Here is a 26,414-nt window from a genome sequence, read left to right as displayed (position 1 = left end):
ATTTCAGGTAACTGAGATGTGGATTGATGCTGAGGCCGTGATCTTGCCTCAAATAGAGCAGCCCTGCTGTGCTTCATGCCAGAAGGTGCACTGTTTTTGGAGAACGCAATATAAGGAAGGCATCCCTCTTAGGGCTGTTTTCTGTGCTATGTTCATGAATATGCAATGAAGAAGCTGGGCAGAATTTTTCAGTGGCTTTTCAGTGTTTTTTTCAGGCTTTTTTTCTCCTGTAGCCCATGGCATTTGTTGAACTGTGGCCTGGAAAACAGCCTCTCTCTTCTGAAATCTGGTTCTAACCTTAAATTATGACAATTTTATGCAAAAACGAAGAAGTCAGTAGTGACTCTCGATTTACAGATGTCCCTTCTAAAGTGCATATGTTTTTGCATAAATATGCTGTTCTTGAAAATTCCGTAGCTAGCTGTCTTGGGTAAAGTTGTGGGAAATGAGTCTTGCAAATTTTGAAGTACTCTGAAATAACCAGAGTTGACACTGATTCAACAAGGATTTGCTTACTGAAGCACTGATTTTCAGTTAGATGCATGCTTATTTTGTGAGTAAGCTGTACTTCAGTACTCTGACTTCAGTATTGCTTTTATCTTCCTGAGTGTCTTCAAGTATTTCTCTTTTCACAGGACAAATTCTAGTCTTCAGTTAATTCAAAGAACTGTATCTGTGGCAAGCCTAGCTTCCATTTTAGTACAGAGTGACCCTTTGTGGCAATAATCCCCAAATTTGAGCTGTTGCAAAGATACTATCCAAGTAACTTTGGGCAGCCTAATTTCTAACTTCCAAATTTCTTGTGGCTGCATGCAGCCTTGGGTTGTTCTTTGAATGAAATTAATTTGTTTTCTTAATCTCTGAAAAACTGGTATGGAACACTTGGAGACTGTTTTTGTACATAGAAAAATTTACTAAACAAAATCTAAATATAAACCTTTCCAAAAGGAGCTTAATAATCAAACTGCACTCAAAAATACTAATAAGCATATTCTAGATATTTCTCTAGCAGTTTTTGTTTCATATTAATTAAACGTGAGGAAGTGGGTAACTTTTTTTCCTCTGACAAAGGAATGAAAAGAGCTGTTGACTGACTAACTCATATCCTTTGTTCATTGTTATCCCACTAGGAGTAGGAAATGGAAATAGCTGACAGGGTTTCCTTTCTGTACATCTCGCTTTGTTTCTTTGCAATGAAAGAATGTTTGTTGCAATAATTCTTATATACTGACAGATGGCAACTGGTTCTATGCTTATTATTTCACTTTTTTCTCTCTCTCTTTTTTTTTTTTCTTTCCCTTTCTCTCAAACAGTCAAGTCCTTCATCTCCAGAGCCGGCAAGTCTTCCTGCAGAAGACCTCAGCACAAACTCTAATGGTCCAAAGCCAGCTGAAATCATGCTAGATGATGATAGAGAAGATCTCTTTGCTGGTAATTGCTCTTTCCTTTTAATGTGTCTGAATAGACTCTTTTCCCTTAGACATTAGGAGGTGTGCTTTTGTGGGGAGGAGGGAGAAAACATTTTATGCTGTCATTTACTTGGTTGTAAGGAAATAGGAAGCAGTACTCTTAAACATGGAAACTTCGATTTTTAAATTTTCACAATTTGGTATTGTAGTAAATCTTAACTGTTGCTTAATCTGCAGGTACACTTTCTGGAAAGTTCATTAAAGGTTTTTCTTTGGGTATTAGGAGTATCACTAGCCCTTGCAAATCATTCTTTATTGGGTTCAGCTATCAGCTAAATTTCTATGATCTGCTGCAGTGTACTGTCAAATTTATGAACTTGAAAATTTGCAAGAGAGGTAACATACCACAAAAAGAAAACAGCTAAGGTTCTCCCTTGCCCAAAGTTGTTCTTCTGCCATTATTAACATGTGTAACTATTGATTGTTTATTATTGTCAAACTGTTTTGAATGTGACCTTTTAACTGTGAACTTGTAAAGCAGAAGACTGCTCATTACTGAAAATAGTGATATGTGACTTCTTTTTAGGGATAGATGAGTTTTGCTTAGATTTCAATAGTAAATTAAAAATTGAGGCACTCCTCAGCAAGTTTGTGTCTTGTCTCAGGAGTAAACGCTTCTATCACACTCATGACAAAACACATTTTTGTAGCAGACCTTTTAGGAGTTATTCTGTCTCACGTACTATGGCACTTTGAGAAGCTTATTTGATAGAAAAGTAAAATTTAATTTTCTTAAGTACTTTAACAGTGATATACAGGATATTTTCTTTTTTTTTTTCCCTGTAGGACTCTATAGCTTTAGTTGTTTGTTTACCAAATACAGGTTTCTTGTGGTATGTACTGTCACCGCACAGTGTAGTATACCTAACACAGTAGAGTTAGCTAGTTAGTAATTTGTTCTGCAGATAGCAATGTAGTATTTCTCATTATGTAATTACCAATATCCAAGTTTGTGTGTGCTGAAAAACATGAAGACAAGTTAAGGCCTTGTTTTCTACTTTATAACATTATTTAAACTGCCCCAGTCCATTTTCCAATTCTGTAGAATGATAATTCAGACTGTATTGCAAGCTGGAGGGTATTTCCATTTATTACAGGGCCTTTTTTATTATAATAAAAAGGTGAGAAACTGGCCTATGAGATCAGTCCCATCATTTCACTAGTGTGAGATTCTGTCTCTAATACTTGACAGTACTGGATGTTTTGGAGAAAGTTGTATGAAACTTTTGATTAGCAGTCAATAAACAGCACTTCTTTCTAATCCTTGATCACTTAGTCACTACTTTGTTGGTTTTCTACAATCTGTTTTTCACAAAATAGTCACAGAATCACAGAACAGCTAGGATTGGCAGGGATCTCTGGAGATCATCTGCTCCAACACCCCTGGTCAAGCAGGGATGGCCAGGGCAGGTTGCCCAGGACCGTGTCCTGTTGGGTTACGAATATCTCCAAGGACGAAGACTTCACAGCTTCTCTGGGCAATTTGTGCCAGCATTCAACCACCTTCATAGTTAAAAAGTGTTTTCTTGTGTTCAAGAGGAATTTCCTGTGTTTCACTTTGTGCCTGTTGCCTCTTGTTCTGTCACTGGCCACCGCTGTGAAGAGTCTGGCCCCATTCTCTTTACACCCTCCCGTCAGATATTTATACACACTGATGAGATATGTATATCAAAAGATGGCTCTAAATGCCTTTTTCCGATACTAACACTTATATTATTACTACTTATTGAGCGAGTCAGTTGACAGTCTGCTTTGAATACAGTCCTAGTCTCATCTTCGTTGATTCCCTGATGTAATCATTTGATACTGAACTTTGTAGCATTTAGTTCTGGGTTGTTTTATGTAGATAGGTGTATATATACATGTGCATTACCTTAGTTTTGAACTTTATCTCATATTTGATTATGACACTTAGAATGTGTTGATCAGTTTATTAACTCTCTGGAACAGTCTTAAGAGAAATAGAGAATAAACAATTCAGTGATAATTCTAGTAGTTTTGTATTTATTACCTGATCTTATGACCCACAAAGATGGGGAGCACTTTAGGAATGATTCTTGCTTGTACTAGTAATTTGTTTATATAGCTTCAATATGTAAAGGCAGCTTTTTGTAGCCATAGAGCCATCTGGAATGGATATTTCAGGAAAGCCAATTCTCCTTTGGCTGGAAAATATTAAATTAAGAAAAAAGGTGCCTAGAATAAATATTGATGGGCTCCAGACAGAAGTAACAAATGTTAGCAGCCAGATTGTTGCGACTGAAATGAATGCTGTGAGAAAACATGCTTCTAGAACAGATTTAATGAGTTTGAGTTTTACTATGAAAGACGTTCTTTTAAAGGCAAGCAGTGTTCAGTTGAAAGCGTGTACTGGAGGTCTAATACAACTGAAAGTGATTTTTAGAAGGTCATTTTATATACAGACTAAGGCTAGTACAATCTCAATGGGAAAAACGGTCCAAGACAACATGCAGAAACATGACATCTTTCACAGTATCCCATTCCAAACAGGAAGTTTGCGTAGTGCAGCGCTATCCTACTGATAAAGTTCTCTTTGTATCACTGTCAGTGTACCTGTTCTCAGAAGCAGAATCAAATTTGTGTTTCCATGCTGTGCACTCACAAGGATAACTTTTTTCCTTAGGACTGTTTTGCTAGACAGTGATGTTCATCCAGCGCTTTCTTGCACGGATTTGCAATGAACAGAAGTGATGCGAGAAGGCTGCATGAGTTCTATTTCCTTGCTTTCAGCATGATTGCGTAAGCCTTGCTTTCTGTGAAAGCAAGACTTGAGTAAAATATCGAGTGCAACTGTATTTTTTTTTCCTTTGGGTTCCCTCCCTGCCCAGCATGTTGAAATTTCAAAGACAGATATCTTTACAAAGCTTGCAGGAACAGTTAACTGGAGGGGAAGACGATGAAGTCCCACACCTTCCTAGCTTGTGTTGCTCCTTCTTATTGAATTATTAGACGCTATAAAATCCGTGTCAAGAAAGTCCTACAAATGGCTCCTGAAAGGAAGGACTCTGACCTTTTGGAAGTGTAAACAAATCTAGCTTTGCAGACCTATTCATAAAAATGTGGTGGTGTTCCTCTCTAGCAAATATAAGTTTGATAAATCTTTTTCATTATTCCATCTAATAATGCAGCCTAATGGAAAAAGGACATGAGGGAGAACAAAGTGGAAGATTTCCTGTACTGTCTTAATGCAACTCAGAATCTGGAGTTTTTTAGGCTTTGCTGCTGTGCTTCTGTGGCAGCTATCAGATAGCATCTGCAATAAAGAGTTTTAGATATTCTTCGCCTTGTCTCTGAATCACAATCTTTGAACAATTAAAACTGAGCTGTAAAGGTGAAAGATGATGGGTTTTCCATCTGTCATTGGAGACCAGTAAACTTTGTTGCCCCATTTATTAGTATTATGGTTCCTGGCTCAGTAAGTGAGGACAGCTGTGTAGCTAAACACATTTAAGCACTTTCTCCTGTAGGATAAAAGTCAGTGTGTTGATTATTTCAGTCAGGAAAAAAGGAAAAAAAAAAAAAAAAGGTTGCTTTTCTTAGCTTGTACAGCTTTTATGTTTGGAGACCATATTGGTCACTGCTCCAAATCAGGTAGTATTAAGAAAATTTTGGAGGCATTTGGCTCTTTGTGGTTAGGAGAATACGATAGGAGCATCCATTCTGATGTTCACTCTTAAAACCTGGCCATCCCTAAATTTCTAATATCAAGACAAGAACAAAATCCTGAATGATTCTTCCAAAATGGTGGCCTGAAGTGCTGTATATAACTGTAGCTGGAGAAATGTGTCATGGATTGCCTGTGCAGAACGTAGCTATAGATTATGAGCCAGGCTGTGAAGTTGCATCAGTGTTCTGTCACCAATTTCAGAAAAATAACAATTCTCCCACTTCTCTAGTCTGGTAAAAGATTACTTTTTACATGCTGTTGTTTTTTCTGCTCTTAAAGGGGTTTGGGAATAGATCCTCTTATGCAGGTATGTAGCTAATATGCCCTGGGCAAAAGTCAACTTTTTTTTTGGTTTGTTCTTTAAAGCTTGAGGTCCTACTCGATTTGTCTTAGGCTTTTATTTCTGGGATTTCGTACAGAAAAGGAGATGCTCATTCTGTGGACCAGACAAAATGCTTACTTGAGGCCCAGCTGAACAGCAAAATTTCTAGCTAATAGTGTCTGTTAGGCCATTGTTGTGTGACATGTCTGATCAGAGCAGTCATGCACAGATGCCTGGCTGCCTTCTACAAGCTGGTTATTCCGTCTGAGGTCTCTTCTGGAAGAAACAAATGCACAAAGGCGTTTGAACCTACAGTTTTGAAGTCAAAAGAAAGCTGTTTAAGTAGCTGACTGTCCTGTCAGCTGACGCCCGTTTAATAACTTAACTGCTATTCTGGACAACGTTGTCCACCTCAGTTTACTTCCAAATTTGTGTGATCATCTTCATAAACCTTCAAAGATAAGAAGCCAGTTTAAGCACTCGAGTGATGCCACAGACCTCTAACACTCTGACATTTACAAGTGTGATCAGTAAAAATAACTTATTCAACTCAAGTGCTGCTGCTTGTGATGAATTGGAAACTTGCACTTTCTGTGATGATGATGATTGGTGAATACTAATGGTGAGATGTAAAGAAACAATAGGCATCTAATGCTGAGATTGAACCACAAGCTTAAGTGCTGAAAGGTGTTGACAGAAACTTGATATAGTTGCCTATGGAATGTTAATTAAGCATAACTAGTCTTCTGCAGCAGGCTGTGAGGTTTTCGTGACCTATTGGAGTTAAGCATTTTGAAAGTGACCTCATATCAAAGCCTGTTTATGGATTGTAAAGTAGATATTAATGTGCTTAAGTCTTATGGCATTAGATTGGTGGGAGTGCCTAGTATGTGCTGATAGCTGCCATCGATGATGTGACTGTTGATCTCGATGCTTTTCTCCTAAAAGTTGCATGGAGCAGTTGCTTCTCTGTGCAAGAGCCTTGTGCTTTTGAGCCTTTTCCAGGAAAGCAGGTGACCTAGATTTCATTTTTCATGTAAATACTAAGAATTTAAACCACAAGTACTTAAATTTTCAAAGGAAAATCTAAACTGAATAACTCAAATGTTTCTGGAAGTACCCTTAGTTTCTACTCTGAAACCTACCTGTTGGTGATGTTAATGCATGTGCAGATACAGGTCTGAAAAGGAAGGATGGTGGGAAAGGTGTGCTACTGTTTTGTCTGATAGCAGTGCTGGTTTGTTACGTTGAATTCACTCTGTTTTCCATTGATCATACTTTTCCAGTAAGGGAATGTTTTGGTTTTTTCAACTGAAAACAAGAAATTTGTGGTCCAAATTGTTTCATGACTTGTATTAAGCCTGTCTAAAATGTGAAGATACTAGAGCAAAGTGCATGTGATTAATGGTTTGTTTCTCAAATGTGTGCTGGCAAATAGCTAGTAACAGAAAAAGGAAGAATTTGAGTAAAATGGCTTTATACCCTTTTCTTTTTTTCCTGTGAAATACTCAATTGTATAACTTCTTATACATCTCTAAATGCTCTTAGGCACCAGTTGAGAGAACTACCTCTTTTCCATGTCCAAATTTTGTGCTTCCAAGATTTTATTCTAGAAGTCTCTTGACAACTATCTCAGCATGTTTTCCCACCTGATCTGAGATTTTCAATCAAACTTCATTGATCTAAGATGCAATATCCTGCCTGTGGCATTTGAGGGTAGGAAGCCATCAATAAGTTTCTTCAAAAAGATTCAGCAATAAAAATAAAGCAGTGTGTACGGTAAGAAAATAAATCTTTTCAACAGAAGTTCTTAGATAATATTTGCTCATATTAAAAGTGAGGAATATAAAAGGTGTTGGCTTTTAAGCTTAGTTTGAAAATGCTATAGAAATCTGTAATCTGAAACTAGGAAGAGCGTCGCAAGCAGGTTGAGGAAGGTAGTTTTTCCCTTCTACTCAGCAATGATGAGACCACATGTGGAGTGCCGTGTCCAGCCCAGTGCCCTGTTCTGGGCTCCTCAGTATGAGAGACACAGAGGCACTGGAGCAAATCCAGTGAAGGGCCATAGAGTTGATGGACTGGAGCATCTCTCATATGAGGAGAGGCTGAGAGAGCTGGGACAGCTCAGCCTGGAGAAGAGAAGGCTCAGGGGAGATCTCGTCAGTGTGTATAAATATCTGATGGGGGAGTAAAGAGGACGTGACCAGACCCTTCTCAGAGGTGGCCTGTGACAGGACAAGAGGCAATGGGCACAAATCGAAGTACAAGAAATTCCATTTAAACTGTAAGAAGAAACTTTTTCACTGTGAGTGTGGTCAAACACTGGCACAGGTTGCTCAGAGAAGCTGTGGAGTCTCTGCCCTGGCAAGTGTTCAAAACTCCACTGGACACAGCCCTGAGCACCCTGCTGTAGTTGACTCCACTTTTAGTGGTGGGGGTTGGACTGGATGATCTCCAGACGTCCCTTCTAAACAAAGTAATGACTGCAAACTTTATCTGCCTCAAGCTAAAATCTGCCTCTGTTTCAAACTAGGTTGAGACATACTGACCTTGATATTTGTTTTTTAATCTGTTTTTTGCTTGATAATGAAGCTCAACTTAAGCACGCAATCTTTTGTGTCCCTGACATAAAGGTGCTTTTGCTTATGAAAAAAATCAAGCATTGACAAAAAGTGTTATAAATAAAAATGGGAAGCAGAATTGACTAGCAGAACATCGCTAAGTAGCAGCAGGGATAAAGCTGAGTGGTTTTGATATATTAATTATGAATGATTGTAATATCATTTTTTGAAGTAATAAATGATTGGATTCAGTTGCTGAAGATGTTATTTCCAGTTCTGCTTTTAAATGACTACTAAGTGGCAGGCTGTTCTGGAGAAGCACACAATGCTGTGGCGGCAAAAATGAGACTTTTTCTCATAGCATAACTAGTCTCACAAATTTTAAAGAAAATCTGATCTTTAAAATTGCCATTTTCTTAACCCTTGCATAAGGATTTGTTATATTCATCGTACGCACCAAGCTTTAAAAAGGTTGAAAGGAAGTTGGCTTGTTTTCTTCGAAAATCGAACTGTTCATATAGACTGGAGGTGCAAGAACAGCATTTTTTTTCAAAATAGTGCAGTAAACTATTTTGGTAGCTTAGTATAACTTGGAGTAGATCCGCTTTATCGTCTGAGGCTTGAACTTGCCTGAAGTACTTGGAACTTGCTACAGGAAGTCTAGTTTGTAACAAGTCTTGTAATCAGTTGTGAAATCAAATTTCATATCAAATGATTGTTTTATGGTCAATATTATCTTTAAAGAGTTAAATTCTTTAAAATGCATGTTTATTGAGAACCACAGCATTAATTACTTAAACTAGAACAGAAATTTCTGTATACCCAAGACGTGTGGTTTGTCAGTCGTCAAAACCAATTAGTTGAGGGAAGCATGCCAGTTATGTAGAGCAGAGATTTACATTCTCTTTAAATATAGATGAACTGTCTACAGTCTGAAGAAGGTATTTAGTCTACTGTAAACTGTTTTAAGCACAAAAGAGATTAAAGAAAATAAAACTAAGTAGTTAGTCTTACTAGTCAGAATGCCTCATTTGCTAATACTTGTATTTTACAGGTTATGTGCTTTTGGTGGAGGGGTACATTTTGGTTATGTAACTTCACTTAAAAGCATACTTCTCTTGGTATGCTCAATTATCAGCCTAGATGACTTAATCAGCTATTGAATGCAAAAACTAAAATTGGCATAGGGCTTGAAAAAGAGCATCTGCATGGTGAAAAAATTTCAGTAGTTTTTGTGATAATCTCATACAGAAATGAATGACTCACTACTGGGACTACTCTAAAAGACTCTACCTGTCGACATATATATATATATATATATATATATATATATATATATATATAAAAAATTAAGTTTGATCTTACTTTGACCCATGATAGAATGGAACCTCAGATGATGCTTGTAGTTTAGCTCCATATTTAGAGTAATTATATGTGAGACAAATGGATGCTATTTAGAGGTGATCTTACTAGACTTGTATATTGTCACTTTTTAATGTGTGTATGTGTGTGGTATCTTTATGAAGCACATTTATCTCTATTGTACAAAAACTTCTTTGTGAACTCCATCTTTATCTAGAAGCCACAGAAGAAGTTTCATTGGACAGCCCAGAGAGGGATCCAATACTCTCTCCAGAACCTACGCCTGCAATCACTCCCGTAACACCGACTACATTAGTAGCTCCGAGAATGGAATCGAAAAGCATAACAGCCCCTGTGATTTTTGATAGATCCAGGGAAGAGGTACTGAGTAAACTTTTAAATTAATGGTTGATTACTGTGGAAATGTCTTGTTGGCTTGTCTATTTTAAAAAACTTGTGTATATTGCGTGAAAAATAGGAAGTTCTGCATGACCAGAGCTCAGGCAAGTATCTGAAAATTCTGTAACTGTTGCTTTCCCCATCCCCAACTGTTCAACTACAGATACCATTAATAACAAGGAATATCTGTCTTTTGATTAGAAGCATATAGAGACATTGCAAATGAACATTTTTGAACCTCAGCATTTGCTGGAATTGGAAGAGTTAAAATGAATATTCCCATAATATAAATACTTACTAAAAATTTGTAGGCCAGGAAGTCCTGAGGAGAGGCTGCCACACTAAAAGTTTTTTCAGGAAGGCTCAAAATTAACACCAGTATTGGAAACTGTTCACTTAAATTAGATGGTGGGCCTGGAAGGTGTGTTTGTTTGGTGGTGTGTGTTTTTTAAATCATTCAGACATACTGACTCTTCTTCCTTCCCCAGTAACCTAGTCCTACCCTTGTACTGATAGATAATATGACTGCACATTAACTTGTTAAATATGGCATACACTTTTTCTAGATTGAAGAGGAAGCAAATGGAGATTTGTTTGATATAGAAATCAATGTGTCAGACCCAGAGAAAGTTGGTAAGTTCATGTTTTGAACCTAGTAAGTCAGATGGTAGACTGTCTTACCTCTTGAAAACTATTCTCGGTTTTTAGAATAATCTCTTATTCAGTTATCTTTTGGCCATTTATAGTATCTAAGTGAAAAGTTACTTAATGTGTATTTTGGAACAAAAGGTGTGTGGAAGGGTTAAAGTAACTTGCTCTAGGATAAGTATTTTAATTTTCTTACAGGGGATGGCATGAATGCTTATATGGCATACAGAGTAACAACAAAGGTAACTAGTGCAACAAATATTTGCAAATAACTTTATATCACAGATGAATAGATGTATTAGTAAGTCATAACTAAAATGACTTCTCTCTTTTTTTCTTTTTTTTTTTAAGACATCCCTTTCCATGTTTCACAAAAACGAATTCTCTGTTAAAAGAAGATTCAGTGATTTTCTTGGGTTGCACAGCAAATTAGCAACAAAGTATATGCATGTTGGTTACATTGTGCCTCCAGCTCCAGAAAAAAGTATTGTAGGTAAGTCTAATAAAGTTGAATGTATGCATGCGATTTAAGTACTGTAATAAAAATGAAATATTTTAATGCTGACTGTGCTTGTAAAATAAATACTATTTTGCATAACTATTATGTACTGCTTATCAGGTGATCCAAACTGTTATTTATACTTCCCGTTCTGTATTCTAAAAAAGTTGCGTTTAAGTTGGAAGGATATGTACTGGCCTCTCCCTAACTCAGAGCAGTGCTGATAATAAGAAGGACATTTGTCTTCATGCATATCCTTCTGTTTCTTATCTATCATTCTTTCTCTACTGTTGCCCCTCAAGAGCCAATTAGTCTATCAAAACAAAGATGTTAAATGAAAGTTTATTTTTAACTTGTGCTGTTATCAGTTGCCTGTAATATGCAGAGCTTCCTACGTGCTGCACATCTCTGATACTTTAGCCTGTTTTCGTGGTTGTCATGAACACTGAAACCCTGAGTTCTTCAGAATTCTAATGCCAAAACTCTTTTTGAATGACCCCTGTCATGGTAAATTCCTTGAAGGGGCAGATCCTTTGTTTGCTCCATAAGCTAAGGAGCAAGCCGGAGGTATTAAGGTGACTTGAAATTGCCAAATTTTTGAGCTCTAAGTAGTAGAGGTTCTTTCAAAACGACCAGGTATTTAAAACAATAAAACCTGTTGAAGTCTTTGGTTACATTTGTGCAGTTTCTTTTGCGGCTTCCTGTGTAAATAACTGATTGGACTTTAGACAGCAATCCTGTTTGATATGTAGGGAAGAGCAGGCCTTAATTCTTTTTTCTCTTGCAGTACTTTAGTCTGTAAAGACTAATCAGAGTAGCAACTTTTCAGATAAGTAGTAAAAGACAGATTGAGTAGTTGTAAGGAGCAGAAAGCTTGAAAAAATTATGCTTTTAATTTTGTGGAAAAGAACTGTGTTTTTCAGTTTTGGGGCGTTTTAAGTTCAAAAAACTCTTTTTTGGGGGGGAAGGAGGGCAGGGAGGGGTCTGCATTTCAGACCTTAAACGCAAACTCAAATGGTGAATTACCTATTGTGGAACAGTAGGATAAGCTGAGTCAGCAGTGAGCTAGAGTTGAATGTTCATCTAAACTGCCTAGCTACTTAGTCACTGCGTTTTGGAAAGTTGTGGTTTTTGTTTTTAAGAAAATATTCCCTGAAGTCATGGATTCATTCCTGTGAAGGAGTAGGGTGCTTGTGTTACAGAAGTTGCCTTTACACTTGCTCTTGAATAGGTTTAAATTAGCAGAGAAGGAAACCTGACATGTTATCTAGAATTAGCTGACAATATCAGAAGTTAGGAATTCCTTCTTCTAGGCCATTTGATGGCATTTTTAGTTTTTTCCCTATGAACTTCTGTTGCCATCAAATATGAAGTATCTTATCTATTAAACTGCAGCATTTCATGCTTTCTGCAGGTTAATATTAATGAACAGTAATACACTAATTCCAAAAGATAAAGGTGTATGAATTAAATCACCTTTGTTTGCATACTTTAATCCTTAAACTTAAGAACATATTAACTTATGGATTTACAGTTACATTACACTGTGTAGTATATGTTTGAAAAATATGCTGATGGGATTATTTCCATCATGTATGGAGATGGAGCTAAGGCTTCACTGAGAGGTAAAGGTCCCTTCTTGTTCTTGAAAGGATACTTTTTGTTCACGGGTTACTGTGTGAAATTTCTAATGTCTGAAGGGGGGTTGGTTGGGAGGGGAACAATTTCGGGAACTGCTGATCTAGCAGGTCACAGAGTGCATGTTCAGATTTTTTAAGACTTTTCTACTCAGAACTTCTAGTTGAAGAAGCGCAGAAGTAATAGAGCAGGAAACCACTACAGGAAGAAATAAGGATGTTTGGGTGGTATCATAACTTACTGCTCCCATGCTTCAGGAAATAACAATCAGTGTTTCACACTCATTTTGGTAGGACTTAGGCTTCTAACCCTGCGAGTTTGGGTCTTTAACATGACAGATAGTGATCTCAGTCTGAGAGTTTCAGAGCTCTTCTGTTGCTGAGTTTATTTCCCATATCATGAGACATCAAGAACAACTGTGTCTCCATTGTCATGGTTCTTTGGCTGCTCCTCTTGGACAGAGGGAGTCACACAGAGCTGAATACACTCTGCAGATTTTCTCTTCCGTTCAGTTTGTAGTTGTTCATATGCTTCAGAATTTTCAGAGCTGGCTAGTTTGCCTCAAATAATAAAAATACCCTTAATTTTAGAAATTAGAAGATACTAGAATAAAAATTTTGGTCATGAGTGTACCAATTGATAGGCTTATAAACTGAGATTTATTATCTTATTCTGTTTTACTAGGGTAACTGTTTTCTTCTGAATAGGAGTGACCAATAAGACACCATCTTTTAGATTGTCTTCATGAAAGCAAATTCAACTACAATTTTTAACATGAATTACAATAGACGTATTACAGGAAGCTGCTTAGTTCATGGGGCTATTCCTGCAAAAGCATACAAGTTGCAGTGTTCATGTTCTTTGTATTCCTCTGTGGTGCTTTTCATTGTAATTTGACTTAAATATGTAAACTTAGGTGAGATTTATCTTGTAATCATATCAGCTATGCTAATGATTTCTTTATGATAATGTAAAATCAATATGATGCAATTTTCTCCAAAGGCATGACCAAGGTTAAAGTAGGCAAGGAAGATTCTTCGTCTACTGAATTTGTAGAAAAAAGAAGAGCAGCGCTAGAAAGGTAATTGTATGTATTTAACTAAAGTTGTTTAGCCTCAAAGTGACTTCTAATGTACTGCATGGACTCTTTAACTGGGGTGTGGGCCAATTGTACTTCGGTGGATTCTGGAAGGCCGTATAGAGCTACCCAACTTTTGTGCAGAAATGGAATAATCCCCATTAAAAATGGGAATTGTTGACTTATGCATAAGGAGAATTATGGCTACATCTTTTCAAACAGCTAACTTCTTGAAATGGAGATTGCAGGGATCCAGTAAGCAGAACTTTGTTCATCAGCTTATTTAGACATTTTGGTTTTAAGCAACTAAGTGACTTCAGCAGTGGATCTGTTTCATATAAAATTGACTGTTACGTAGGGCAAAGGGTGAAGGAGACCTGTAGTCACTTGAAACTAAGAGACGGCCTTCTGATGACTTATGATGCGTTGATGTGACTAGTTGAACTTTGGTGCAAGAGACATCAGATTTCTGTCACCCAGCACTGGCATACAACTAGTATTGTTCTAGTGTCTTTGCTGTGGTAGGGTTCTGTCACTGATATTTGGTTTCATCCACTCCTGTTGACATGGCTAGTAAGGCCCTGGAAAGCAACTAGTAAAAGTTCTATAACTTATGGTCATGTACAGCTGAGTCAAGTATTCAGACCTAATTTTGGTCTGATTTTATAATATGCCTATTGTTGTGATGTGATTACATTATATGAAGACAGTGATTACATCAGATGAAGACAGTGTACCATTTAACAGTTTGTTAGAAAAATTAACAAAACTCAAAGGTTTTAGATTGACAAAGAGCATATCTAACAGATAATGTATGAAGTTATTGAGCTTTTGGAGTTCCAGAAATAATCTTAGTTGAAAAAAATCTCTCTTTGTAATCCCGTTGTTAATATCTTTTGATTACCTAGCTAGTCAGCTGAACATCTGAACTGATATTGACACTCAAAATACCGATAGGTTGTCCTGTCGCTAAAGATTGGTATATAGCTTATGGTTTGCCACTTAACATTGCACCCAGAAGTTACTGAAATAATTGTGTCTCTTGGAGCAAAACTCTGAAACACATCCTGGGTGTACAGCAAGCCTATTGCCGAAGAAGTGGTGCTATGAGATATAAAGACTCAGAATAACAGCCAGGTTTGGAGTAATTGGACTTAACTGAACAGCCATTTCTACACAGCTCCAGATCTCTATGGTAGAGATGACTAGTTTTCCTTTTGGTTCCTCATTTGAAGAATAGAACTAGAATTAGGAAAAGCTAATTGACAAACTTGTGTGTGTGCTTTAAGTGCTGCATTTCATTTTTTTTGTTAAAGTAATAAAGTATACACCACTTCTAGTGGATGCTGAGCACTGTTCTTGTACTGGGGAATGGATTCCTCAGTGCTCTTGACAATGTTGAGAAAGCTTCACAGTGTATTTCATTTGTTTTTTCAGAAGACCATAAAAATCTTATCTTGCAAGGAGCAACTTTTTCATTAGCTAGCTTTTCCTTTCAGAAACAAAAAAGTCACTTGCCTACCCAGATGTTCAAAGACATTTAGAGGTAGTGAGTTTGTTGCTGTTTCATAAAGCTGAGGAAAACATGTTTGTGTGTCCCAGAAAGTCAGATCAAAGGAATCTGGTTCAAAATTGCTCTCCCTTGAGCCCAGAGATGTGGGCTGAGTGGGAAGGGAAGCAGCATACCTTTTTAGTTGAGTTTGCTGAAGTTTATGCCTTAAAACAGGGAACTTAAATACTACAAGTCTTCTGGGTATCCTCAAGCACACCTCTAGCTGTCTCCAGTGAAAATGTTAGTAATCTTTCTTAGAAAAAGTGCTAGTCTCTAGCGGCAAAGTTCGAAAGAAAAATCTCTTTGGCTGCTTGCATTGTCAACTTTAACTTGTACTTACTTGCTACTGAGTGTCAAAACAATCAAGGAAAAGTTGAGTAATTTAATGTGTGAAATAATTTCACTGCAACTCTTAGCTCCTTTAGGAAGAAAAATAAGGATCTGGTGGCCATATCTAATGGAGGATGGAGAAAATATAGTGTTTACAGTATCAAAATGCTCAGGCTTTCAGTTAAGAGTCCCAGTCTGCATCACTCTCTAGGGCAGTTTCCATGTAATTGTGACTGTAATGGGGCAGTTCTGGTACTTTGCAATTTTTGCAAAGCTTTAGTTTTGCTCAAACCTCAGCTGCAAAGCACTGTTGATAGTGTTCTGTCAGTGCATCTTAACTGGCAGTATCGCATACTTTCTCATGCTCCCACGATCTCTTGAGGTATTTAGTTTCTATAAAGCATTCTTGTAAACATTGGACACTCTGTGAATACATAATATTAAAATCAGCTGTGATAAGCTTGCAGCAGTTTTTAGTGGGTGAGTGCTGTAGAAATTTCCCTCTTAAACTCACATTGGTTCAGTCAATAGTTTTGAGACTTTGTTTCTGCTCAGATCTAAAAAGGAAGGAGTTGCATTAATTTAACTTTTGGGTGGATGAGTTCTGTAAAACTAATACAGGTTGAACGCTTAGTCTAGCCAGCAAATAAATAGTTCATACCTAGAACATGATCAACTTACTTCTCCAAGGCTTCCTGTAATGCTAAAACAAGCCAGCCAGAATTAGCTGCAACAAAAAAGCCTGTTCACTGCAGTACAAGAATATTTAAACAAGCTCATCTCTCTTCTATCTTAAATTGATTGTTATTAGAGCAGGAAGATGTCACTGAGGTGTTGAAAGTATCAAATATATATTTTAATACCGTGCAACATAGTTCTGATGGGTCTCACCTTAAGGAGTTTATGATGTAAACAAACTAGGTTAGAAACCATGGCCAGCAACTTGTGGCTATAATGTTGTGGTATGTGGTGCATGGGGTTGCATTATTTTTAGTCAGAAGTTTCTGGTTTTGTGATAGCCTTGCAGGTTTAAGACTTAAGTGACTGTTTACACTGCTTGTTGGTCCTGCCTCATGACTCTATGCAGGACTTGTGTGTTGGGGGAAGGTGACAGAATGCCTAAGTATGATTTGAACACTCAGCAGAGAGGCAAAGGATTGAAGGGGCATGGAGACTGAACTATCCTCTGACCCTTTAGAGGTGACTTTACAAGAGTGTTCAAGCCCCATTAGATAGTGAAGGGAGGTTGCGTGCTGCCTGCATTGTACCCATTCTTTAGATAAAGGACACTTTCCAATGCTGTCAGGCGCATTAAATCTGTTTTGTTATCTAATATTTTAATTTTTAAAATCATAGGTATCTACAACGAACAGTAAAACACCCAACCTTGTTACAGGATCCAGATTTAAGGCAATTCTTGGAAAGTTCTGAGGTATTTAAGTTCTTTTAAGTTCTCCTATTTGTTTTCAGATATGGTAACATACAAAGTAATATGCTCTCTTTGTATTGAGACCTAATCTCCTAAATTCGTATGAAATCAAATTGGATTGTGCCCTTCATGGGACAGAATGGCAGAAGGCTACTTAGGTAATGACCTGCAAAGTCTTTTGCCTCTACTTCTGTTAAATGTTAGATTGGTAGTGACCAAAACTTATTTACTGTTCAGTGACTTCTACTAAGCGAGTTAGTTGGTCTGTCCAGTTCTGAGTGGCCCAGTACCGAGTGAAGCTTGTCATATGCACAGTGAAAATCCATAACTGTTGCTACTAATGGTTAAGTAAGGTCAGGAATAAAGAGAGCTTTTTCCAAGACAGTTTGCCTCCAGGAGTCAAGCTTCAGGTTTATTGGTGGGATAATGTGAACAGGCTTGCAGTGCTGCTGGCCATGCTAGATGTTTTGTGGATAGAGGACTTCAGTCACCAGTGCTATCAATCTGGCACCTTTCACAAACATTAAATATATTGCAAAACAGATTGTCTGTTATGCTTCTATAAAAACATCAGTCATCTTATAAATGTGCATAGCGGATTTGCTGTAATACTGAACTGTCTTTTGGCCAATGTCAATATCTTAGTTTTACTAGTAAGTCACAGAGGCCTTGCTACTGACAAAAGCATCATTGATAGATAACTTAAAGTGGATTTGTCAATGCTGTGGACACACAAAACATCAGATGTGAGGGGTAAATGATTTGACGTAGGGGCCATCTTGTATGGCTTATTTGGACTAACTTTAATAAAGAATAATATCAACTAAATTTAAAGTTTGTTAACTTACCCCAAGGATTTCTAAGTACCTTGCAAATAGACAGTTCTCACAATATTCTGGAGGTAGGTTTTGAAATCTGGCCTATATTTAAAAGTAAAGACATGAATTTTTTTTATGATCCATAGTGTGAATCTTGCATTATATTCACAGAATTTCTGTATCTTAACTTACTGTAAATGTAAGCTTTTCTGTTTCTATAGTGCCAGTTGGTTCTCTGTAACGTATAGGTGGCTAGTTAGGACCTTTGGCTAGTTCGTAATAACTTTTGACAAGTAGGTTGTTTGTTCCATTTAAATGTAAAGGTGTAGAAGAAAAGTAAATAGTCTGTATTTTTAAGTTTTCCTCTGAGAATGTGAAAGTAGTAAATCTGAGAAATTAGATTCCACTATATTGAAACACATAGGGGTAAAGAAAACAGTATATCCTTTTCTTTTCCCCTTGTGCCCAGTTAAACCTCCAGGCTTTTAACCAGTCTGTTTGCCCTTATTTGTCATTCAATTCTAGCTGCCAAGAGCAGTTAACACCCAGGCTCTGAGTGGAGCAGGAATATTGAGGATGGTGAACAAGGCTGCCGACGCTGTCAACAAAATGACAATCAAGATGAATGAATCGGATGCAGTAAGAGCTGATTTTTCGACTTGAATAATGAGATGAATTAATGAGGCGCAACAATTGCATTTTAAAGCTGTAGAACTAGAAAATGGGATATTAATTTGCTTATTGGCTTGGACTCTTAGCTGTATCTGTTGACCACCCTGGCAGTACATGGATAATTTGCTGCTTTAAAACAAGAAATGCTGTTGGTAATCTAATTTGTAATGCTTGACTCTTTCATCTTTTGTCAGTGGTTTGAAGAAAAACAGCAGCAATTTGAAAATCTGGATCAGCAGCTTAGGAAACTTCACGCCAGTGTCGAAGCATTAGTCTGCCACAGAAAAGGTAAATTTATTTTTCTGACTGTGTGAACATAAGTGCTTAGAGCTTTTAAAAAATGTTAATGAAGCGGGAACTTAATAATGTTAGAGGTCTAAAGTAGCAAACAGTTTTACAGCAAACTTTAATGCAAAAAATCTTCTAACTGTACCTTTTGGTTTAAAATACTCTAGCATTTCTGGTGTGTGTGTGTGTATATATGTATTTATATATCCCAAATATCTGTCAATCCTTCTGTTGAACTTGAAAATTACTATATTGATGAGTGTAGAACTTTTTTTCTTGAAGAGTTTTAATATTATAACTAACAAGTGAAACTACAGTAGACATCCATAAATGTATCTGTAGATCTCATGGCAAGAGGCATTTCCTTCTGTAAAAAAAGTGGCTTCACAAATCCATTTAAACATCTTGTGGTTGAGTATTGTTCTGTTAACTGAATTTAAGCCCTTAATCAGGAATTTGCTGGTCTTAAATTCGTCCACATAACAATATTTCATCAAAGATGCAGTTGAGGTAAGCTTTTCTGGAACGATAACTAGTCTTAAAATATCAGCTTTAGATTTCCTTATTTCAGAGTGAGGAAATACCCATAAAATTAATATTTCAATCACCTGTGCAGCTGTTTTGTCAAAGGCTGTTTTCCATCAGGTGATTAAGAAAGAAAAAAATCAAACTTTAATTTGGTAATATATGGAAGACTGTAAATGTGCCTTCTGACACTACTGTTTAATTTTAAAATATGGGGTCATCTTTCAACTCTGCACTTTCAAAAATGTGTGAATGTGTCTTAAGCTGCTTTCTCAAATCTCTCTCAGGAGTTATTCTCTGTAGTAAAAAATCTTTGGACAGATGTTAAGGTTAAAGAGTATTTTAAGAAGTAAGGAACATGGAAAATGAATGTGTTTGATTACTCGGGATTTGATGCTTGCTCTTAGATTTGAAGAAATGGATTTTTGAGAGTTGTATTTAAATTGTGAGAGTTTTATGTATCTGAAGCTTTTTTCTTCTACAAACATTTCTGGTGTTCTGGTGATTCTACAGAGCCAGAACAGTCACTGATAAACTTGTACTTTCAGTCCTTAAGTAAGTTTGATTAATATAATATTTTGTTCAAAGGTCTTTCATAGGTGTTAACTTTGTACAGGATGACTTAAATGGGATTTGATGAGACAATCGTCTAAGTATTCATTAATGAATTATCTCAAAACTTTGGCTTCATAGATGCCAGTCATGCTAGTGTGTTTTTTTAACATGCCTTACGGTACACCTTACATACATGCCTTACATACATTACAGGACACACAGTCTTGTTTAAGATACTTTAGTCAGTAGAATAGTACAATGGAAGCAAATTCCACTCTGGTGTTGATGTTCTCATTGAATACTTCTTGCTGCTTTGCCCTTTCAGCTGCATGGGACAGCTACTCTACAGATCAGTTAAGAGTGTTTTGAACTTGCAGTGTAGGTGGCTTGGCTTTTGTTGTGTGGGCTTGGGTTTTTCTGAACTGGGCAGTTGGATAATACCGAAGTGACAATTTCTTCCATGTCTTTTTCTAGATAGGGTAGGCATCACATAACAGATTCAGCAAATCATTTACTGATATTGGGGGGGTTGGGGTGCACTGTGTTCTCCTAAACATGGTTTCATTGTGATCTCTCTGTGTCATGGCCATGTGCATTATCATCATGAGGTTTGGGAAATGCAGTTGTTGTTGTTGTTGTTGTTGTTGTTTTAATCTGGTGAAGTCAAGTTTGCTGTTGGGCAGAGGTGTTTGCTCAAGAACCGGTTTTAAGTTGATCTGTACTGAAGTGTAACATAAGATATTAACTATGTTATGTTGAATATTACTCCTGTATTTCAGAGCTTTCAGCCAACACAGCTGCCTTTGCTAAAAGTGCTGCCATGTTAGGTAACTCTGAGGACCACACTGCTCTGTCTAGAGCTTTGTCTCAGCTTGCAGAGGTTGAGGAGAAGATAGATCAGTTGCATCAAGAACAAGCTTTTGCCGATTTCTATGTGTTCTCAGAACTGCTTGGTGACTACATTCGTCTCATTGCTGCAGTCAAAGTGAGTACTACTAGGAAAAATGTTAATTTTTGTTTAAGGTCACGCTTTCTCCTTAATTTATAGATTTGGAGTAAATGCATGTTTGTGTGCATTTGCACACTTGATTATGCAATTAAGACTTACTGAGCTTTTGCCTGCCACAATAAAAATGGTTGTGATCAAAAATGGGCATGGATTGACAGGATCCAGACAAAATGCAAATGGTGAATATCCTCTAAGTAGAGCAATGCTAACTGTGTGCAGTATTTAGGGACCCCGTGCTAGTTAGCATGCTGTACTTTTTTCATTCAGGTATGTGATTTTTTTTTTTTCCATAAAATATTTTCAAGAACATAATTTGGTTGTATCAGATAGGTAGCCAGTAGAATCAGTGGGTAAGCCACAAATATCATTTGGGGATCTACATCTCACTAAAGTAGTAAGTTTTGGTATAAATCATGTGGTACAGCATGATTTAGTTTTGACATGGGGAGTGATGTCTTAAGAATTTTATCTGGAAGTATCTTTGAACTTGTCAGGTCGTTCAGGGAAAAAATCTCACACACACACTCACTCACTCTTAATTCTGCTACCTCAGTCCATTGCTAATGAAAATGTATTGCTGGATAGGCATATAGTCTATGAAAAGGTTTGATAGAATCTCCCCTTAGAGAAGCATTTGTGTAACACAGCGCTCTGTAGCGGTTGCTTTGGTAGTGTTGCGATGGGACAAGGAACACAATGAAAATGAAATGGTGTGGGGGGCCCTGAGGTGTCTGCTCTGGAGAGGCTTATTGAATGCTTTCCTTTATTTGTAGGTGGTATTTAGCTATGTAAGTGTGCTGCCAAATTAAATGCAAGACCACTTGTGGTAGGCAAAGTGAAGTTTCTTTGAGTACGCTTGCTGCAGTTTTATCTAGACATATATTTCCTTAATAGGAATGTAGACAGCTCTAACAATTCCAATTGCTTAATAACTTTGTCTATCTTTACAGGGTGTGTTTGATCACCGAATGAAATGCTGGCAGAAATGGCAAGATGCTCAGGTCACCTTACAAAAAAAACGTGAAGCTGAAACAAAGCTCCAGCTTGCCAACAAACCTGATAAATTGCAGCAAGCTAAAGATGAGATAAAAGAGGTAACGCTATCAAACATTTCTGTTATTCTGGAGGTTGGTCTTTTTGCATTGGTTCATTCATTCCACATTAATGCACTACTTTATACAGTTTTTGTTTACAAATCACTTTTTCATTTGCTGTCTTCCATATTTACTGAAATTGTTAAAAGGAATTTATTTAAAATATTAAATGTGCACAGTTGTTATCCATTCTGAGATCTGTAAGGCAGTTGAATTCTGTCTCTACAGAGTCTGGGAGATGGGAGGAAGGGAATATGGGCAAGTTTTATAATGCTTTTAACTGTTACAGATGACTTGGATAGGCAGAGGAGCATCTCTTGGCTTCAAAAACTAAAGTCTGTCTAAAAAGACTAATAGAGAACTGTTCCCGTGTTTTGCTTAATGATGCTGCATTTCTGCCCATATATATATATATATGTATATATGGTATAATTTCAGTAAAAATAAATCTAACATGTTGAAGTGTCATAATTTATACACTTTTTCTATCATGCTTCACTAAGGAAATTGAAGAGGTAGGACAACTTAATTATTTAACATTAATGCATGCATTCTAGTTATGCATCAGTATTCTCTCATTAAATAATGGGAGAACATCATTGCAGACTTCAAGTTATCTTATGCTATTGTTTCATTTGGCTGCCTCATTCATCACTAACCACAAGCTGCTTTGTTCTTTCTGAACTTCAATATATTTTGCATATAGTATTGAAATTACTCATTAATTTGTCTTTCTTTTCCTTAAAAAAAAAAAAAAAAGCCCTTGTTGACTGGTAAAACTCAGTGTCACTCTTGTGTGACCACATTCTTGTTGGTTGGCTCTCTTGATGTCACCCATCCATCCACCATGCAACAAGGGAGCTGAAACTCCCTGGCAAAAATACTTCCTGAATATTTGGAGTTGTAAGAAATACTCGGTGACTGTTTCTCATTCCTAGTGTAAAGAGAATTAATGATGTTTCTGGAGGATTTCTTTTTCTTACTTTATCAGGTGATTAGAGAAGGTTGTTAGTAAGCCCACAATTTGAATATGATGATGATAAGTTATTGCTGCCATTGAAATAGAATTCAGCAACTGGAATATATAATAATAGTCCTTCCAGCAGAGAAATCAAAGTGGAAGCCAGTGCAACTTGAGCTTCATCCATGACTCATTCCTTTTTGCTGCTAAAAGGTAACAGAGTAGTCCTAGAAACACCATACTGAGCAAGGGGAAGATTTCTCTTTTTCAGGAACTATAAGATTGCAGACTATTATGCAGTGATAATTCCTACAGACCCTGATACTTGGACATCATGAAACTGGAGTGTGGGTCCATAGGCCTACAGAGGCTTTAACTGAAATCTAAGACAGCTCTAGTTGCTGTGGTAGGAAGGCACAGGTTATTTCAAAGCAGTCTTAATCTCCCCTTTCCTGGGCTGAGCTTTATATTATCTAGGCTGTGTACCTAACAGTGTTTCCCTGAAACACATCCTGTCATGGCTTATTGCATAGCTTCATAAATGTACATCTGAAGAGACAATAAGGGAACTTTGAATAAATATAAACTAAAAATATAAATATCTAGGTATTTACATGAATGTATGTTCATTGCACATCGCAACAGTAAGATTACAAGGCACCACAGAATGCTCTTGTCAATAAACAGCATCACTGGACTGCTGACAGGAATATACTGTACTGATGTACATTGCTTCCTGGCTGCCTTTTTCTTGGGAAAATAACTGTTACCATATATATCAGCGCTCATGATTCAATATGTTGTGATTAACAGATTCATTTTAGAATGTCTGTTAGCCTGCGTGTGTCTCAGTGTCAGGCATGCCAGAGAACTGATAGTTTTTTTTAATAATATACCTACACAGGTGGCTTAAATTTAACAATATTAGAAAAAGCAGGTGCAAAAAGCAGTCTAGTAGTGATAAGGTAATACAGCTGGTGATGCTTTCTTAATGGTGTAGCTGAATTCCTTTTGCCGTAAACTGAATGTTTGTAAACGTGATCTAGTGTTATGTAGTATTGATATGTTAATGCCATGCTCCCAGTATGGCAAAACTCCACGAGCAGTTTCTCTTCCTCTGAATTTTCCTTCCATGCTGCTCTTACCTGCAATGACTTTTCTACTCCCACTGTCTCTTCAAACAGTCCCCAGTGAGCAAGAAAGCATGTGCTTTCGCTTGTCCCAGCAACATGCAATCTGACTGCATAACCAATAAATGCATCCTTATTAGCTTGTCATCTGCCATCTGCAACAGAAATATGACAAAGATAAGCATATACTTGACCATAAGCAAAGATGAAGGTTTAATCACCTTTCCTGTCAATAGGAAAATACAGGGAACTAACCGCTTTTCTGAAACTCTCTCATTTGATTGTGACAGGTAGTCACAGAAAGCTTACAGGTTTAGCTTCCTCTTATAGCAGTGTTTAAGTAACTTAAAGCTTTAGAAATCTTTTTTCTTTGCTAAAGAATCTTTGAAATACTTTTACTGTGTATTCCTTAATAAAAAACATAAGATATTTTTATAAATGCTATGTAGGCATTGTTGCCTTTGGTGATATCATTGCTCTAACTGATCTGATGACAGAGTCTTCTCTACAAATTCTTGCTTTGAAATTGTTATACTGAGACTTTCCTTCAAGTATGCCTAAGACCAAACAGCTGCTTTTCAGCTCTTGAATGACTATCACTAGTATACCAAAAAAAACCCCACAACAAAACAAACAAAAAAACCACCCACAGGTACTGATAGGTTGAATGGAGAACACAAAGCCTTACCTCTGCATGTCTTTCCTTTGCCAGTGGGAGACAAAAGTTCAACAAGGGGAAAAAGATTTTGAACAGATCTCCAAAACCATTCGCAAGGAGGTGGGAAGATTTGAGGCATGTATAATTGTTCAACTGACAATTTTACTTTAAAATCAACATTCCAAGCAAAATTGCTTATGAGTGTAACCTGCCATAATTAATTTACTTTATTTATTAACAGAGGGAACGAGTGAAAGACTTTAAAACTGTTATTATCAAGTACTTAGAATCATTAGTGCAAACACAACAGCAGGTAAGAGAAACTTTTTTAAATTTTTGTACAAGCTAATACTCCAGTATGTTCCATATTAGGTTAATTTAAAAAGACAGGCTTTAAGTATAGCAGTTCCTAAAACATAGAGAACTGATTCTAGTCTGTACCGGATTACTGAGCATAGTGATTGCCGTCACCTAGCTATTACTGTTCTTACTTGCCTAGCTCTAATTCAGGAGAGCAAAGGAGAGGCTTTCTTGGGGAAGTGTGAGGGAGTAGAGTGTCTTCTGTTCTTCCTCTGAAACTGAATTAATATTTTCATTTGTAAATAGGAGTAAAGTGTATTAAATATGTGTTTAAACTTACTGAAGAGACGTGAATACTCCAGGGTTTTTTAATCAAAAAAAAAAAGTAATGTGCTGAATATTTTACAGCAGTAAAATAACTTTCAGTTAAATGTAAGAATAGCAAACTGAGCTGGCAAACAAATTCTGTATATCTATATCCTGTGACATAGTGCTCAGTATGTAAGAGTAGCTCTGTTACCATGAGCAGATTTGTGCATTTGTTACTTGTATTTTTTTTTCCTTGCATCATGTAATGATGTTAATGGATAATATGAAGCATCTGTGTTCTTACTTTGTCCGGTGGGGACAAGTTCAGCACACAAGGAGGAAGGTGCATGTGTTTTCTTTTCCAACATTCAGCACTTAACAGTGAGGTTTTTTCCTTCTCTCCAAGCTAATAAAATATTGGGAGGCATTCCTACCTGAAGCCAAAGCCATCGCCTAAAAGAAGAATATTCCAAATAACAAGACACTCTGGATGTTTGTCCTGGATAAAAAACTAAATTCCACAGTGAAATCACTTTAAAATCATCCAAATAAACTACTATATATTTTATGAATTAACATGTGGCTCTTTTATATACTACAGCATTTTATTAACAAGCTGCATGTCCTGACCCTCTTTAAAGTGGACTGTGGCATGATGTTCTGCAATACATTGCTGAATTGAACACTATTGTGTCTTAATACTTGCACTAAAATGTGCACTGCAAGGCCAGAAAGCAGATATTTTTGTTCTTTTCAATACAATGTTCTGTAGTATGTTTACCTGATCTTTATGAAACATTTAGTTGCATTGATTAATGTTGACTTACACATTCCTGTACAAAATCATGTTTTTGTGATTACAATAATAAAGGGATGTACCTTGTGAAACATTGAACTCTCTGGTTTGTTTTCTGTAGATGTTTACTGTATTCTTAGAAGTAGCATTTATAACAAATTGAGATTATAACCAAGGCAGAAACACGCCATCTAGTAAAGAATGCCAAAGACAGTGCTAAAGATTCATAAACAAGTATTTGTGGTAAACTATTTTGTTTCTTAAATTTGATTCTCTTTGCTACAGGTATTCTTTTCACCTGAAGTTATCACTGCCTTGGTAAAC

At 36.8% G+C, this 26,414-nt stretch overlaps 1 protein-coding gene across 4 annotated transcripts in view; it reads left to right on the top strand.

Moving 5' to 3' along the window:
* Positions 1-26,182, top strand: part of SNX2 (sorting nexin 2) — a 33,878-nt gene extending 7,696 nt beyond the window's left edge. For 2 of the 4 annotated variants that reach the window (XM_067315273.1, XM_067315274.1), the window contains exons 2-15: positions 1,314-1,431; positions 9,620-9,783; positions 10,368-10,434; positions 10,648-10,691; positions 10,801-10,942; positions 13,589-13,667; positions 16,903-16,978; positions 18,319-18,432; positions 18,660-18,753; positions 20,613-20,818; positions 21,793-21,936; positions 24,740-24,820; positions 24,927-24,998; positions 25,701-26,182. In XM_067315273.1, the coding sequence (XP_067171374.1) occupies positions 1,314-1,431; positions 9,620-9,783; positions 10,368-10,434; positions 10,648-10,691; positions 10,801-10,942; positions 13,589-13,667; positions 16,903-16,978; positions 18,319-18,432; positions 18,660-18,753; positions 20,613-20,818; positions 21,793-21,936; positions 24,740-24,820; positions 24,927-24,998; positions 25,701-25,751 (1,452 nt within the window). In that variant the 3' untranslated portion in view covers positions 25,752-26,182. Of the gene's footprint in view, positions 1-1,313; positions 1,432-7,211; positions 7,259-9,619; positions 9,784-10,367; positions 10,435-10,647; positions 10,692-10,800; positions 10,943-13,588; positions 13,668-16,902; positions 16,979-18,318; positions 18,433-18,659; positions 18,754-20,612; positions 20,819-21,792; positions 21,937-24,739; positions 24,821-24,926; positions 24,999-25,700 lie in introns of those variants that run through there. The other 2 variants (XM_067315276.1, XM_067315275.1) reach the window with 2 other exon arrangements.
* The last annotated feature ends 232 nt before the right edge of the window (positions 26,183-26,414 follow it).

The sequence above is a fragment of the Apteryx mantelli genome, chromosome Z (assembly GCF_036417845.1).
Source record: "Apteryx mantelli isolate bAptMan1 chromosome Z, bAptMan1.hap1, whole genome shotgun sequence".
In the NCBI taxonomy this organism is placed as follows: domain Eukaryota; kingdom Metazoa; phylum Chordata; class Aves; order Apterygiformes; family Apterygidae; genus Apteryx; species Apteryx mantelli.
Note: the sequence above shows the minus strand (reverse complement) of the source record. Positions and strands in the feature narration are given on the sequence as shown.